Below are 15,927 nucleotides of genomic sequence, written 5' to 3'. Positions count from 1 at the left end.
GTCTTCAGCAAAAGGGAGGCGGAGACATTGCCTCCACACTGGGAGTATGACTGTCCTATCGAGCTGATCCCTGGTGCATCCCTTCCCCGTGGTAGGATATATCCTCTCTCCTTGCCAGAGACTCTGTCCATGTCCGCCTATGTTAAGGAGAACTTGGAGAGGGGCTTCATATGGAAGTCTTCCTCCCCGGCAGGAGCCGGGTTCTTCTTCGTCAAAAAAAATAATGGCTCCCTGCGTCCTTGTATTGACTACCGGGGTTTCAAACAAATCACAGTGAAGAATAAATATCCGTTGATGCTGATCTCTGAATTATTTGATCGTATACGTGGTGCCAAGATTTTTTCAAAACTAGACCTGCGTGGGGCTTACAACCTAATCCGGATTCGCCGGGGTGACGAATGGAAGACTGCATTTAACACCTGTGATGGAAACTATGAGTATCTAGTAATGCCCTTCGGCCTGTGTAATGCTCCCGCGGTCTTCCAGGAGTTCGTTAATGACATTTTCCGCGACCTCCTCTATGTTTGTGTTGTGGTCTATCTTGATGACATCTTGATGTTTTCTCCAGATCTTGTGACTCATCAGAGACATTTTCTTCAAGTTTTGCTGCGGTTAAGAGAGAATCGTCTGTACGCTAAATTGAAGAAGTGCGTGTTTGAAAAGGATGCTCTGCCCTTCCTCGGCTACATTGTCTCGAATAGAGGTCTCAAGATGTATTCTGAAAAGGTAAAGTCCATTCTGGAATAGCCACGCCCTCCAAGCTTGAGGGCCATACAGCGCTTTCTGGGATTCGCTAATTTTTACAGACAGTTTATCCAAACTTCTCCCCACTGACATCTCATATCTCTGACCTCACTAAGAAGGGCATGAACGCCAAGGTGTGGACTCCTGATGCAGAGTCTGCATTCAATAGCCTGAAGAGTGCCTTCACGTCAGCTTCTATCCTCCATCATCCCGACATTTCTCTACAGTTCTAGCTTGATGTGGACGCATCCTCTGTCGGTGCTGGTGCACTCCTGTTCCAGAGACGTGACAAGTGCAAGTCTATGGTATGTGGATATTTCTCTAAGCTTTTCTCTTCCACAGAAAGCAACTACTCGATTGTGGATCGGGAGTTACTGGCCATCAAGTTGGCCCTGGAGGAGTGGAGACATCTACTAGAGGGCGCAGCTCATCCCATCCTGATTTTTACGGACCACAAGAACCTCACCTATCTCCAGATGGCCCAATGGCTGAATCCTCGTCAGGCCAAGTGGTTGCTGTTCTTTACCAGGTTCCAGTCTGAGCTCCATTATCGCCTGGCCGACAAGAATGTGAGGGCCGATGCCTTGTCCTGGTCTTTCGAGACAAAGGACACCATGGAGATGCCACAGAACATTATTGATCTGTCTTGCATTGTCTCTGTCAATCCCCTGCAAGTTGGGGACATTCCTCCAGGGAGGACTTTTGTGCGCCAGGCTGACCGAGGGAGAATACTCCACTGGGGACACTCCTCTAGACTGGCAGGTCACGCGGGGACCCATAAGACCCGAGATCTGATTGCCTGTCATTTCTGGTGGCCTACACTGCCCAAGGACATTTTGGACTTTGTTTCGTCCTGCTCAGTGTGTGCAGTTAACATGGTCGTTCACTCCAGACCTGCTGGCCTGCTCCAGCCATTGCCTGTGCCCAATGCTCCCTGGCAGCATATAGCTATGGACTTTATTACTGACCTGCCTCTCTCTGCTGGATGCAGTACTGTCTGGGTGGTGGTGGATCGATTTTCGAAAATGGCCCACTTTGTTCCTCTGACCGGTCCTCCTTCTGCTCCTCTACTGGCCAAGCTGTTCATCCAACACATCTTCCGCCTGCACGGCTTGCCGCAGCACATTTTGTCTGATCGGGGGGGTTCAGTTCACTTCGAAGTTCTGGAGAGCCCTCTGCGGACTCCTAGGTGTAAAGTTGGACTTTTACTCAACCTACCATCTTCAGTCCAATGGTCAGGTCGAGAGGCTCAATCAGATCTTGGTGAACTACTGATGTCACTTCATCTCCAAGCAGCATGATGACTGGGTGCTTCCGTGGGCTGAATTCTTATACAACAATCACACCAGCGAGTCCACACAAAAGACACCGTTCTTCATTGTCTACGGCTAACACACACAAATTCCTCTCCCGGTGCTTGATACGTCCGAGTTACCAGCTGCTGACAAGGCTTTTAGGGACTTTCTGCAGATCTGGCAGCAGACTCGATCCTCCATCCTGCTAGCGGTCGACCGCATGAAACGGAAGGCGGACACAAGCAGAAGAGAACCTCCTTAGCTTGTAATTTATAAACATCTTCTATAGACTGAACAATACTACATAGCTTGGTGTCATCTGCAAAAATAGAAATAGTGCTATTAATCCCATCCCCTGTATCATTAACAAATAAGTTGAATAATGGTGGTCCCAGCACGGAACCTTGGGGTACACCACCTATAACAGGGGACCATTCAGAGTAGGAATAATTGACCATAACTCTCTGGGTACGGTCCACTAGATAGGTGATAACTGCTAGATCAGTGGGGGTCGACCACTGCGACCCCCCACCAATTGCAACCGTGTCCACCGTTCGCTCCAGTCGCAAGTCCGCTGCCAGGATGAGTTTAAATGGAGCAGCGGTCGAGCATGCATGCTGCCACTAAATGTAATGTGTATGGCCGTGACGGAAACAACCAAACACAGCATTAGTGCCATAGACGTTCTGACTAACGGTGGGAGTCCCAGAAGTCGGTTCCTGACAGATCTAGCAGTTTATGGATTACAGAGAAATTGAAAATACTAAAATCGGTGGATGTTTACCGTACCCCTCAGGGGCAGGATGCGGGGTAGCTGGAGTATAAGGAAAAATAAACCCTAAGATAGGGGAAAGATGGAGCCAGGAGAGTATCAAGAGCCATGGATCCTACTACAAATATGATATATATATATATATATATATATATATACCTACAAAACTTTGAGACTAAGCACCATCATTAATGAAAAATATAAAAAAGATTTTATTGTTGTATACATAAAAGAGATACAAAGAGTCACACAATGGATAAGGTGACATCACTGTAATGAAACCCACAAGCTCTATTGGTGACCACAATTAGGAGAGTATACCATTCACAATGATGAACAATGAACTCAAACATATACGGGTGCAGCCATATACAATAATGCATACCTCTCTATAGTGATGAGCAAGTGTAAATAGACAAGAAACTTTGTACATATAGTCTAATGGAGGAATATGTATAGGACAAATGCCTTATGGAATTTACCCCTAAATGCACGTAGTAAAAAAATACCTTAGTACATACCCATATGGATGACAAAACCAGGACGGCACAACAACTGTCCTGCATTTCAGCACAGTCTTTGCTTGGGGGTTACCCTATGTGGTAGGGTGGTAGTGTCTCCAGCCAGGCTTGCATTAAGTACTGCACATCTATGGAGGCGATGGGGTGAATGTAGAGTATGAACTATAAGTAAGAACTCTAGGGATTGGCGTTGAAGGTTACAGGTGGTGGGTGAGAGGTAGGGTGCCTTCTGAATCCCCTGCATAGGTACCTAGATAGCTTGTCCAGCCCCTAGTAACCCTCGATGTCCATGTAGGTGTGTCTGATACTAGTACATTCAGTAGTGCTACCAAATATAGTGGATTCACTGATAGCCTTTTATCTGTTCAACAGTAAAATAATCTATGAAAGCAGGAGTTGACTAATGGTTGTGCCTGCAATGTAAAATACAAATTAGATCCCATCCCGTGGACATCAATGTATGTAAATGTGTTGGCTATTATGCAACGGGATCTGATGACTATTTTTTAGCCTTGTGTGGTAGCTAGAGATTAGAAGACGTCTGATGCCTTGGTGGTCCCCTGTTTACATTAAATGATCTGTCATCAGGGCTGGTCATTATGCAATACTTTCTACAGCTCTGCACACAGTCAAGAACGGTTTATATTAGGGAAATAGTCTTTGTATTGTATGCCCATGTTAACATTCCATTCACTCATCTGCTGTTCACTTAGAATGACTTCTTTTAATGAAGCCATTACATTCCGTATACAAGATTCCACCTGAATCTTTGGTTACCATGGTAATCTGTATGTGATGTTGTTGTGTCTCTGCTCTAATAGGAGTATTTAGAACTAGACAGTTGTGTCTCCCTTTGTTGGCACTGAATACACTTTGTTCAGCACAATCAAATTGCGCTGTTTTTTTTATTACTAATTTGTATAATTGGAAAATAAAATTGCTACCTGAGGGAAATTACTTAAATCCAAGAATCTGATATAATATTATTGGTAATGTCACATATTTATTTTTGAGGATTAGCTTATTTATATTTTACATTACTATTCAGATTTTTTGGAGCCTCAGGGTATGTTCACATGGCAAACTAAAAACGGCTGTAAAATACGGAGCTGTTTTCAAGGGAAAACAGCCTCTGATTATCAGCCGTTTTTTATGCATCGAGCGTCTTTCGATGCGTTTTTTTTCGGACGTTTTTGGAGCTGTTTTTCCATTCAGACAATGAAAAATGGCTCAAGAAGTGACATGCACTTCTTTTTTACGGGGCATTTTTTTACGTGCCGTTTTTAAAAACGGACGCGTAAAAAAGGACCCATGGGAATGGAACGCCGTTTTTCCCATTGAAGTTAATAGGCAGATGTTTGGAGGCGTTCAGCCCCCATCTTTTTAGCAGTTTTTCGGAGTGTTTATGGCCCGGAAAAACGCCTGAAAATAAGCCGTGTGAACATACCCTCAAACTGGATACTTTAATGTGAGCTTGAGAATGGCCGGAAGCAATTTAGGAAGGCAAAATTATATTTTTTAGAGGAATCCATTAAAAATTATCTTGTCATATGTCATAGGATCAAATCAGAGGCTCAAATGAGTGAGGTCATAAATCATAGACCACTTCTGATATCCAAAAAGAAAACGCTCCATTGAGCAATTAAAGCCCTTTAGCACTGCTCAGAGATTTGTGTTCCTGAAAATTTAACACAACATTCTACGCAAATCTCATATAACATTCTAGTCTGTAATTTCTGAGCAGTGCTAAAAGGGTCTGTGCTGTCCATAGAGCTCTTTACTTCTGGAAATCAGTAATGGGCTGATTTCAACATCTTACATATCACAAGATAATTTGTAAAACATTTCAACTAAACTAAAAAAAAAAAAATCATCTGGAGAAACAAGTTATCTTTAGTTATGTGCTTTTGATAAATTTTTAATATTGTATTAATCCACTTGTTGTTATACATTTTATTTCCATCTTTTCATTCAATAGTGATAACATGGGAACACTTCTACAGATTTCATATGCGTTGTCACCAGGGATCAACTGAGAATGGTCTATACCCAAGGACAATAAAGGTCATGGGCTTATTACTCCATTTATTAACTTTATATTTCTGCCTTTATACAAGTGGAATCTAACACATATGGGAGCGGAAAGTTTCTGAGGTTCTTTAAAGACTTTGTTTTAATTGAGGGAGGGATTCTTGGTCACAAGAATTGTTGATATAATGAAATGAAAGCTGAGCAAAAAAAATGTAAAATGAAATGATAAAATTACATGATTAAATAAAGTTAATTTAATAGAATTGAACAGTAATTGATGTCCAATAGGTAGGGTAGAAGCATTAGGTAAGTACCTGATGTCTATTACATATGGTGGCATTGAATGCATTAGGTAGGTAGATGATGTCAAGTAGATAGGGTGGAAGCATTAGACAGATACCTGTTGTCCATTAGGTAGGATGGAAGCATTAGGTACTGTAGGTACCTGATTTCCAGTACGTAGGGTGGAAGCATTAGGTTAGTACCTGATGCACAGTAGGTAGGGTGGAAGCCCTAGGTAAGTACCTAGGTAGGTACTGGCTGTCCAGTAGGTAGGGTGGAAGCATTAGGTATTGCAGGTACGGTATTGCAGGTACATGATGTCTAGTGGGTAGGGTAGAAGCAATAGGTAGGTATCTGATGTCCAGTAGATAGGGTGGAAGCATTAGGTAGGTAACGGATGTCCAGTAGATAGGGTGGAAGCATTAGGTAGGTACCGTATGTCCAGTAGGTAGGGTAGAAGCATTAGGTAGATACCTGATGTACAGTAGGTAGGGAGGAAGCATTAGGTACTGTAGGTACCTGATTTCCAGTAGGTAGGCATGAAGCATTAGGTAGATACTTAGTGTCCGATGGTAAAGGAGTGATTGGAAGATACATTCAGTGCAGAAGGTGGAATAGGTAGGTTACTTGGTGATCAGTGGGCAGAGGAGGTAGTTTGGTAGGTACCAGGTGTGAGTGGTTGAAGTATAGATTAGTGATATATTTTGGTGGGAGACCATGTGAGTTACCTGGTCTCTCATTTGAGGTGCAGTGAATAATCAATCTCATTTAAAGTGCAGAGAGCTTCCAGTCCGATAAGCTGCTCAGAACTTTTTGACAGTAAAGCAATGTTAAATACTTTTGTGCCAAAAACGACAAAAGTATAATAGGCATGATACCTTTATTGGCTAACCATAAAAAATATGTATGCAAGCTTTCAGAGCAGACAAGCTCCTTCTTCAGGCAAGTTTACAAATTAATGGTCAAAAGTGCCCTCTCATCACCATCAGAGACTGGCACTTTTCCTTGCAACAGTAGAAAATGCAAAACCTGTACCAACATCCTGTCATCAAACACCATCCACATACCAAAGACGCAACAGGACTATAAAATCACTGGCACGTTCTCCTGTACATCCTCCAATGTAGTGTACATGATCCTGTGTACAAGGTGCATCAATACAGGAATCTACATTGGTGAAACAAAACAAAAACTACAAACCAGGATGAATCTTCACAGACATACAATAAAACAGGAGGTGGATACACCCATGGGAAAACACTTCTCTGGACCAGGCCACAGACTGGCCGATTTAAAGGTCCTAATACTGAAGGATCATTTTAAGAACAACAGAGAAACAAACAAATTTGGGAATTCAAGCTGATGATAAAATTCCAGTAATTGACAAAAGGCCTCAATCTAACACCTGGATTTATGAGCCACTACATGGACACACGTCACATCCCCCATCAGACTGACTCCAGATGCCTTATCTCCTAAGTCATCACCCCTATAACCTCCGGTTTATTGCCCCGGCTTTTCTTAATGATGTATCACCTCAAGTACTAATTGTCTTTGTGTAACATCTAAATGTTCTGCTTTTTTCTAAGTCATTCATTTGTAAACTACCTGAAGAAGGGGCCTGTGTGCTCTGAAAGCTGCATATAGAACTTTTATGGTTAGCCAATAAAGGTATCATACCTACTATACTTTTGTCTTTTGTGACATAAAAGTATTTAACATTGCATATTGTTTGTGGATAACACGGTACTACAATATTTTTTACTGTACTTCGTGACAGTAAAGCAGAAAGCATTTTGTTTGACTGCAAACAGAATAGGGGGTCTGCCGACAACAACTGGATAAGAACAGTTTGCATTCTGACACTACATGTTCCTCCTCTTCTCTTTATAGGCGCTCTGAATATTGCCCCTGTTCTCACCAAGATTTTCCAGACTCCTGTATAGCAAAAAAGGAATCCACTAATATACGGAAAGGCCATGTATCACGGCACAACTAGGCAAATTTGTCATTTTTGCAAATGAGAGGATACAGATAAACAGTTACCAAGTAATGTTTCTAATTGTAAACCTTTTTGATAATTACCCATGATATACAGGTTTCTGCCTGTAATATTTCCTGTCTTAACTTCGCATCCACAAACTATGAATTAGTAGAATTCCTTGTGTTTGCACATGCTCCATGCTAGTTACCATTAGGTATGTTACTACTATTTAAAGTGATACAGAATAAAGTGCTACAGAATTACAACATTAAATACAAAGTCAAAACAGTTTGCTTACCTGTCTTTGTAGAAATACTAGGGAGCATAGTAGTAGGAACAACAGTACTTGTATTTAAGACACCTGTGACAGAGAAAGAAGTTAAATGAAATGTGTGAAGAGTAAAATGTAATAACACAGGATCCACCATTTATAATAGACTGACACTTCCTGTTCTGTAGAGATCACTTCTCAGCAGTCATCTTATTATCATCCCAGAGTAGGATTACAATAAAGGTTACACCTATATATAGATAACACAGGAACCACCATCCCTTCCTGCACAATGACCTCTGCACAGGTCACAGAGCATGCCTAGAAAACTCTCCCTTAGAAGTCAGTAGGTCCCCTCCAGTTCATAGGTTCGTATGGTCTATGTCACTGCTGTAAAGTATATCTCTAAATGCTGCCCCATAATCTTGTACAAAAAAATAGAACTTAAAAAATTTAAAATAAGAAAATAAAAGCAGATTAGAAAAAAAAGAATATGTTTCACTATCTGGTTTAAATTAGGAAAAAACCTTTAGGCTGTGAGCCATGTTTAGAGGAGTGTCACTGAAAAACAGCCACTGTTCAATAAAATCAAGAAATTGTCAATTGACTTCAATAGTCGACCTGCCATGCATCATTTTAATATGCATTTATATTAATGTTCCCCTCAGCTAACTCCTGATCACAAAGGCACTGAACATTAAAGAGGCTCTGTCACCAGATTTTGCAACCCCTATCTGCTATTGCAGCAGATAGGCGCTGCAATGTAGATTACAGTAACGTTTTTATTTTTTAAAAACACAGGAACACCGACACCGGCACCAGAGGCTTCAGTTGATTCTGCAGCAGCATCGGCGTTAGCAGGTAAGTCGATGTAGCTACTTACCTGCAAACGCTGATGCTGCTGCAGAATCAACTGTAGCCTCTGGTGCCGGGGTCCTCGCTCGTCTGACACGATGCAGGACCTGTGAGTGACGTCACAGCGTGATCTCTCGAGAACACGCTGTGTCTGTGCACTGCCAGAAGCTGGGCGTTCTGAAGAGAAGTGGATGATACTTCTCATCAGAGCGCCCAGCTAGTAAAAGTATTAAAAACGCCCCGATGTACGCACCTAATACACGCCCACTTGGACTTTTACTTTTAAACACACCCACTTGGACTTTTGCAAGCCTCATTTGCATAACTACAAAAATGGTCATAACTTGGCCAAAAATGCTCGTTTTTAAAAAATAAAAACTTTACTGTAATCTACATTGCAGCGCCTATCTGCTGCAATAGCAGATAGGGGTTGCAAAATCTGGTGACAGAGCCTCTTTAAGAACTCTTATCACTGAGCTCAATATAAAGTCAGCCTAAACAGATCAACCTAAGATAAGCAGAGTGATTGCTCCAACAAGGACGGCCCCGCAATGAAACCTATCGCTAAACGGTCCACGGCAGTGATCCAAGGATCCTGTGTTTCTCTGCATTATAAGTGATCCGTCCCTCATCCCATTCCGGTGATTGGGACAAGACAATCTTTCAAAAGAAACTGCAATGGATCTATAGTTTAAGGTCCTTTAACCCTCATGACCTTAATGAAATTATGTAATTTCATTGTTTTTTTGTAACGTATATTTTGCCATTTACCCAGTTAAAGGTATATAGAAATGACCTTTAAATTTTTTTTATATAGAAGATGACATGCACTCTAAAATATGAAGCGAGGTGCCTTGTAAAAAAGGGAGGGGTAGCCCACTTTAACAGTAGAGAGATATTCACAGCACACTCTTCAGAAAATAGCAGAAGGTTATTTTTATTGTATTATTCAATACAAAATATGAAAAAATTGCATGCAGGTTTTTAACAAGATAAATGTTGTTTATCTTGTTGAAAACCTGCATGCAATTGTCTCATATTTTGTATTAAATAATACAATAAAAATCACCTTTGGCAAATCTCTGAAGAGTGTGCTGTGAATATCTCTCTACTATTCCCTGTTAAAGGGACACTCCGGCCAAAACGAAAATTTCCCATGTGTACCATTATGGTATTCCATGTGTGAGTCTCTCATCTGTTATTTTTCTTGCTGCTTCTATCTCTCCATATCAGCCTGGGATGGTTGCTTATCAGGGTCGGTGACACGCTTTTTCTACTTGAGCCCATCACGGGCTTCAGCAGTTCCTGTATCACACTAGTCTTCCACAGGGGGGGACAGAAACAGCTACCACTGATACTTAGGGTATGTTCACACAATTGGCAAAAAACGTCTGAAAATACGGAGCTGTTTTCAAGGGAAAACAGCTCCTGATTTTCAGAAGTTTTTTAAGCCACTCGAGTTTTTCGCTGCGTTTTTTACGGCCGTTTTTGGAGCTGTTTTCAATAGAGTCTATGAAAACAGTTCCAAAAACGTCCCAAGAAGTGACCTGCACTTCTTTTTGTGGCCGTTTTTTTTTTGCGCGGCCGTTTTGAAAAACAGCCGCGTAAAAAAATGGCACGTCGCAACAGACCGCCGTTTTTCCCATTGAAATCAATGGGCAGATGTTTGGAGGCGTTCTGCTTCCGATTTTTCGGATGTTTTTCAGGCGGTTACGGCCCGAAAAACGGCCGAAAATAGGCCGTGTGATCATACCCTTAGACAGCTTCCTGTTACACAGGTATAATGAATAAGAAGATAGTGCAGCCTCCCTGTCTGTATACTTATGGTTTCTCAGCTTATTTAGGAGAATATAGATAGAATGATAATCACAGTGTACCTCAGCATGCAGAAATTATATGGTCTTTAGCTGGTCATGTAATGCAGTGCTGAAGCATCATCAGATTGATAGCAAAGCAGAGAGGAAGAGAAAGCTGGGGAAATCTAAGAATCAAGATAGAGGCTTTTTTACAGCACAGACATGGCAGCAGTTCATAAAGTAAGTACATATATAAAAGAAGCGTAGAGTGTGGTATACAGTCAGGTGGCGAATGCAGATATGGAAAGTCGTGTTTCCACTGGAGGTCTTCTTTAATTAATAGATTTGCTTGGTGTATCAGTAGGTGACACTGCACTACCTGTCATACGTATCGTGCCTAATGACACATTCAGTGTTCTAATGTATAATTCTTCTAATTAAAGTTCACGGTGTAGTTCTATTTGCTTATTCTGGGCACCACTATGCACCGCAGTGAAATTCGGCATACGGGTGTTTACAAATTCCTATATTTATTGCAACGTTCTATAAATACAGCAATTCACAGATGCTGTTTAGCGCTCTTTTTATGGTGTGACTATCAATTTTTGTGTACACTTATCATGAGGGTGTGATTATTATTGTAACGTCTATGGCCACGGTCCGTCGTTCGGTCATTAACCTCGACGGCCGTGGCCATGGACAGCTTACCTCGTTTCAGCGTCGTCCTCCTGTCAGGCGCCGGCACACACTTCCGGACTCAGAGTGTCTCCGGCGGGCCAGTACGCACATTTCTGCAGGAACTCTGCAATCTAGCCCAGGATGCCCTGGGCTATAAAAAGGGGCTCTGTCTCCTTGCTCAGAGCGTTGTTCGTTACCCATTGTTTGTCGAGCTTATGGTCTCCCACTGTCTTCCAGTTTCCCAGTGTACCTTGCTCCTGTATCCCGTGTCCTGTTTCCGTGCTACCTAGTGCTATTGCCGTGCTGTGCTATTTGCCGTGCTGTGCTACAGCCTACGCTTGATCTGCTACGCCTCACCGGAAGACTTCCCGCCGCCTGGTCCTGGACGTGCCTGCCTCGCTACTGCCTACGATTGCCTCAGGTACCCTCGCTGAACTAATTGAACTCTATACTTACCTGTTTGGCCAGCTGCCATCCCGCTATGCGGTATGGCCCAGTGGGTCCACACCCCGCATCGTGACAATTATCTTTTACTATTTTTAAGGTTGTACCTAGTTAGATGCGAATGCCTTGTAATGTATTAAATGTTGGCCACATTTAGGCAATTCCAGATAAAATTACAGACCCATTAATTTCTATTTGCCACGGACACCTTTCCGTATATTTACAGATGTGTTTGTCCGGGCCGTAGAAATGATCCGCAAAATATAGAACATGTCCTATTCTTCTCAGCAATTGCGGCACGGACTCGCCTATAGAAGCCTGAGGGTGCTTCAGCAATTGCAAGCGGCTATGAATGTAGTCGTTGGATCCGTATTTGCGGACAGTGAAAAACCTTACGGTTGTGTGCCTTATTCTTTATGGCTGTCAGTAATCATCTCCCTGTATAGAGCGACTAGCGTGCAGCCTAACTTGACGAGTGCCATGACTGCTTGTTGAGGAATATCCCCATCAGCTGACTTGTGATGTTATCCACGTGATTCCTATACTTAAAGGCTATGTAAACCTTTGTAGGGCATAGTGCGTGTCAGACATGCAGGACCCACTAACACTAAACCCGTCAGGTACGCGGGACTGACGGATTGAGGTCTTCGCGAACGATACAGCTGCTCTGTATAGAGAATACAGAGCAGATGTATCTAAAAAAGTAAAAATGATTTTTAATAAAACTATTTATAAAGTTACACCACACACAGTGACTGACCTGTTTATTAATTTTTATTTTTTATTTTAAAATGCCATGCAAAGCTGTACATAGCCTTTAAGGTAAGAGATCTCTCAGCCTGTGGTTTAAATCGATGCACACTTAGCAATCCCAAGTAAGGATATTCCAATCAGCTGAGCTGGGGCATCACTTAGAGGATCCCTACGTTCCAGTTGTATTATACACGTTACACTGCGACTGCATGGTGATGCACAACATGCGCAGTAAGATCTGCGCCGTTTGAATATGCAATATATGGGATTAGTAGTGGTGCTTTATAAAATCTGAAAATATTCCACACCTAACTTAGTTAGAATGCTTATTTTAGACTGGTTTCTGATCGCCGCATAACGTTACGAGGCTCCACCTCCAACAGGAAACCATACTATGTAGGGTGCACATGACCCTCATTGAAGCACACCGACCACAGAATCACACGCAGATGTTGTGTAATTGTGCATTCCCAGTTGCGACTATTTTAGGATATAGTGTACCAGGGTATTCTAGGGATAGGTGCCAGTGCGGGGCCACCCTTGCCGGGGCGATCACTCTGCTTATCATAGGGTGATCCCTTTTAGGGGCAACCTAGGATGAGATTTGTACTTGGTCCCACCCCTCTGGTATCTCATCCACGTATCATGCTTTTCCATCCACCGGACATTATTGTGGTTGCTAGGGGCAATAGAACAATGAAGGCAATGTTTTTAGTGGTTTTTTTAAATGTATACATCACTTTGCTGGTTTCTTTTAAGAAAAATTAAGGTTATGTTTAATAGGTAATTCATTTCAGTGATAACATCATCAAGAACCTCTGGACCCTGAATGACCTGCAATGTCTGGATTTCTCTAAACTGGACAATCCCTTTAAATGTTTGCCTATTTCTATCTAAAAACGTTTTATTGTTAGTAAACAACATAATACAGTGGTCATTTTTTATGCCCTGCACCCTCAATGTCATTATGGTTTGTTGTTTTAAGCTAAGTGGCCCTTTTCCTTTCCAACGAATTGCTTCAGTGTGCCAAGCATGTTACTGAAGTTCTTATCAGGAAGCTGCAAGAATTTAACAATTTGCAACCATTCGGAGCACAATGGCATATTTAGCTCCTTATATGTATTTTTAACCTTTAAATTACAGGAAGAAAATGAAGAAAATATAGCACTATAATGTCAGAGGCATGAACATCATATGTGCCAGTAGTCGTGTTTCCTTTTAAAATATTCCTCAGGGGTTAACAGCTGCCTGTCTTTGTCCTGTTTACACCTGTTTTAGGAAGATATGTTGCTGTTGATGGAAAAGGCGGTGTGTAGACGTCCCTAGGGCTAGATCATTGGGTTTCAGATATCCAGTACTATTAGCTATTGATAGTATCTTACTGTGGTATATGCCTTCATTGTTTACCACTGTTTTCCACTTTTTCAGCTGCTAGGAAAATGATAATGTGCTCAGACAATGTGCACACATGCATTATGCACTCAGTAGTAATCGGGTTTGAATGTCCTGGTGACTTGTAGCCATTCCATGACTTTTTATTAGCCCCTACCCTTTCTCAATATTTCGGCCTTATTTACACGGCCTTATTCGAGCTATGTTCAAGCGCTGAATTGTACAAAGTAAAACAAGGGGGTTTCCTGTCATATTCATACCGAATCCGAATATCTATCGAATGTCTTATTCTACAGATATACTAAATAATAAGGCATTACTTCTAGGGGGGAATATATCTGTAGTGTTGCTAAACAGAGCACAAAATGGCGGCACACAAAGTGCTTATGGCTCCAAAGTACATGCTATAGGACATCTCTGTGCCGCCATACAGGCTCTGTCTTACCCTGTAATTGCTTTGCCTACTTTGGTAAGACACTCCTAGATACTGGGGTGTTAACATCTACATAACAGCCCACATGCATGCCCTTCGAGCAAACATTAAAAAGTAATTTTCTAATAATTTCCATTCATTTAAGAAAAAATGCTATAAAAATGTAAGGCATACAATTTTAAATAAAAAAAGTACAGTCGTTTAATAGTGTAACCGTAGGCATATTTCAATATGGGATTCAAGGTATTGTGTGAATTTCAATAACATTTGCCAAAGTTTGCCGTTTTATCACATTCCATAAAAGCCTTTTTTCAAAAATAGACACATTTTCAATAATTAAACGAGGGATGTAATTCTCATTTTGCCAGCTTCAACGCTACAGTTTTACTGCCAAAATGATAAAAATACAAATATCTTTTTATTACTAATAACAGAATAGATGTTAAATATGTTAACACTGTAATAAATATAATACAATACATTTAATTTAATCTAGCAAATTGGTCAAAATTATCAGCATGCATCTTGTCTTTTCACCTAATAACTCATGAGGGGAAGGTACACGAAATTTAGTATATCGCATTCCTGACATACACACAAATTGCCTAGTGATACAATCATATAATTCTCATTTATAATAACTGTTCCAAATGAACATTCTACCAAATTGTATTGGGAAGACATATGCATTGTGTCATAAGAAAGTAGATTTATTGATCATAGCATTTGGAAAGCTAGCACTTTGAAATTAGAATAGCGCTAATGAAATATAGGGTTGACGGCACAGTATGGATTGCAGACTTCAATACAGTGCCCCAATCTGTTTCAAATCTATAAATTAAGTCATTTAATTTAAATTAATGAATTTATAGAGATGCATACATAACATTTTTTACTTCATTTTCATGAATATTTAGCATCGGATATAAAACTGGGATATACAAAATATACTGAATAAAGTGATCCTCCAATTTTAAAAATCTTTTCATACCAGATCATTGCATTGGGGTTATTCCCTCAAACCGCTAGAACGAATGGGCCCCTGATGCTCTTAATGGGGCTGTCCCTTTGACCTATTAGGGCATATGGAAGTCGAAAATGGGAGTATCCTGCTCAGGAATCCCCTCTATTAGCCAGAGTGGAGAGATGCTTCGAAATGCAGCTCCCATTGTGGAGGACGCAACGCGACCAGGTATCACATGGTCACCCAATAATCCAGCCACTGTAGGAGAGATGTGCTGTCCCCCAGTGATAATAGGCGATCACCAGCAGTTTCAGCTGCTGGACCTCATTGCCAGCAGGTTCTCATTTAGGGAAGGGTTTGATCAGATTGGGACAACCTATTTAAGAGCATTATGCCTTGCCATAAAACATGCAAATAGTATTGTGTTAGGCCATGATCACACAGGGCGGATACGATGCATAAAAGTACACAGCGTATCCACCCTGGTCCCCGAAGGGAATTACGGACGAAACCTGCACCAAATTGTGGTGCAGTTTTTTGGCTGGAATGTCCACTGTGGAAAAAAGCACGTAATAAAACAAAAAGCCTATACCGACGCGTCCCTCTGATGTCCTGCAGCCCAGCCTCCTGGGACGACGTTTCATCCCATGTGACCGCTGCAGCTTGTGATTGGTGTCATCCCTGGAGGAAGTATGAGAGTTGCGATTGTTGC

At 41.5% G+C, this 15,927-nt stretch overlaps 1 protein-coding gene across 1 annotated transcript in view; it reads right to left on the bottom strand.

The window, feature by feature from the left end:
* The window catches only part of EMCN (endomucin), a 139,504-nt gene that overhangs the window by 84,550 nt on the left and 39,027 nt on the right, over window positions 1–15,927 (bottom strand). The window contains exon 3 of the mRNA XM_075849765.1: window positions 7,928–7,990. Within this exon, the coding sequence (XP_075705880.1) occupies window positions 7,928–7,990 (63 nt within the window). The remainder of the gene's footprint in view (window positions 1–7,927; window positions 7,991–15,927) is intronic.

The sequence above is a fragment of the Rhinoderma darwinii genome, chromosome 1, assembly GCF_050947455.1.
Source record: "Rhinoderma darwinii isolate aRhiDar2 chromosome 1, aRhiDar2.hap1, whole genome shotgun sequence".
In the NCBI taxonomy this organism is placed as follows: domain Eukaryota; kingdom Metazoa; phylum Chordata; class Amphibia; order Anura; family Rhinodermatidae; genus Rhinoderma; species Rhinoderma darwinii.
The sequence above is the reverse complement of the archived record's forward strand: the minus strand, read 5'-3'. Positions and strand labels throughout refer to the sequence as shown.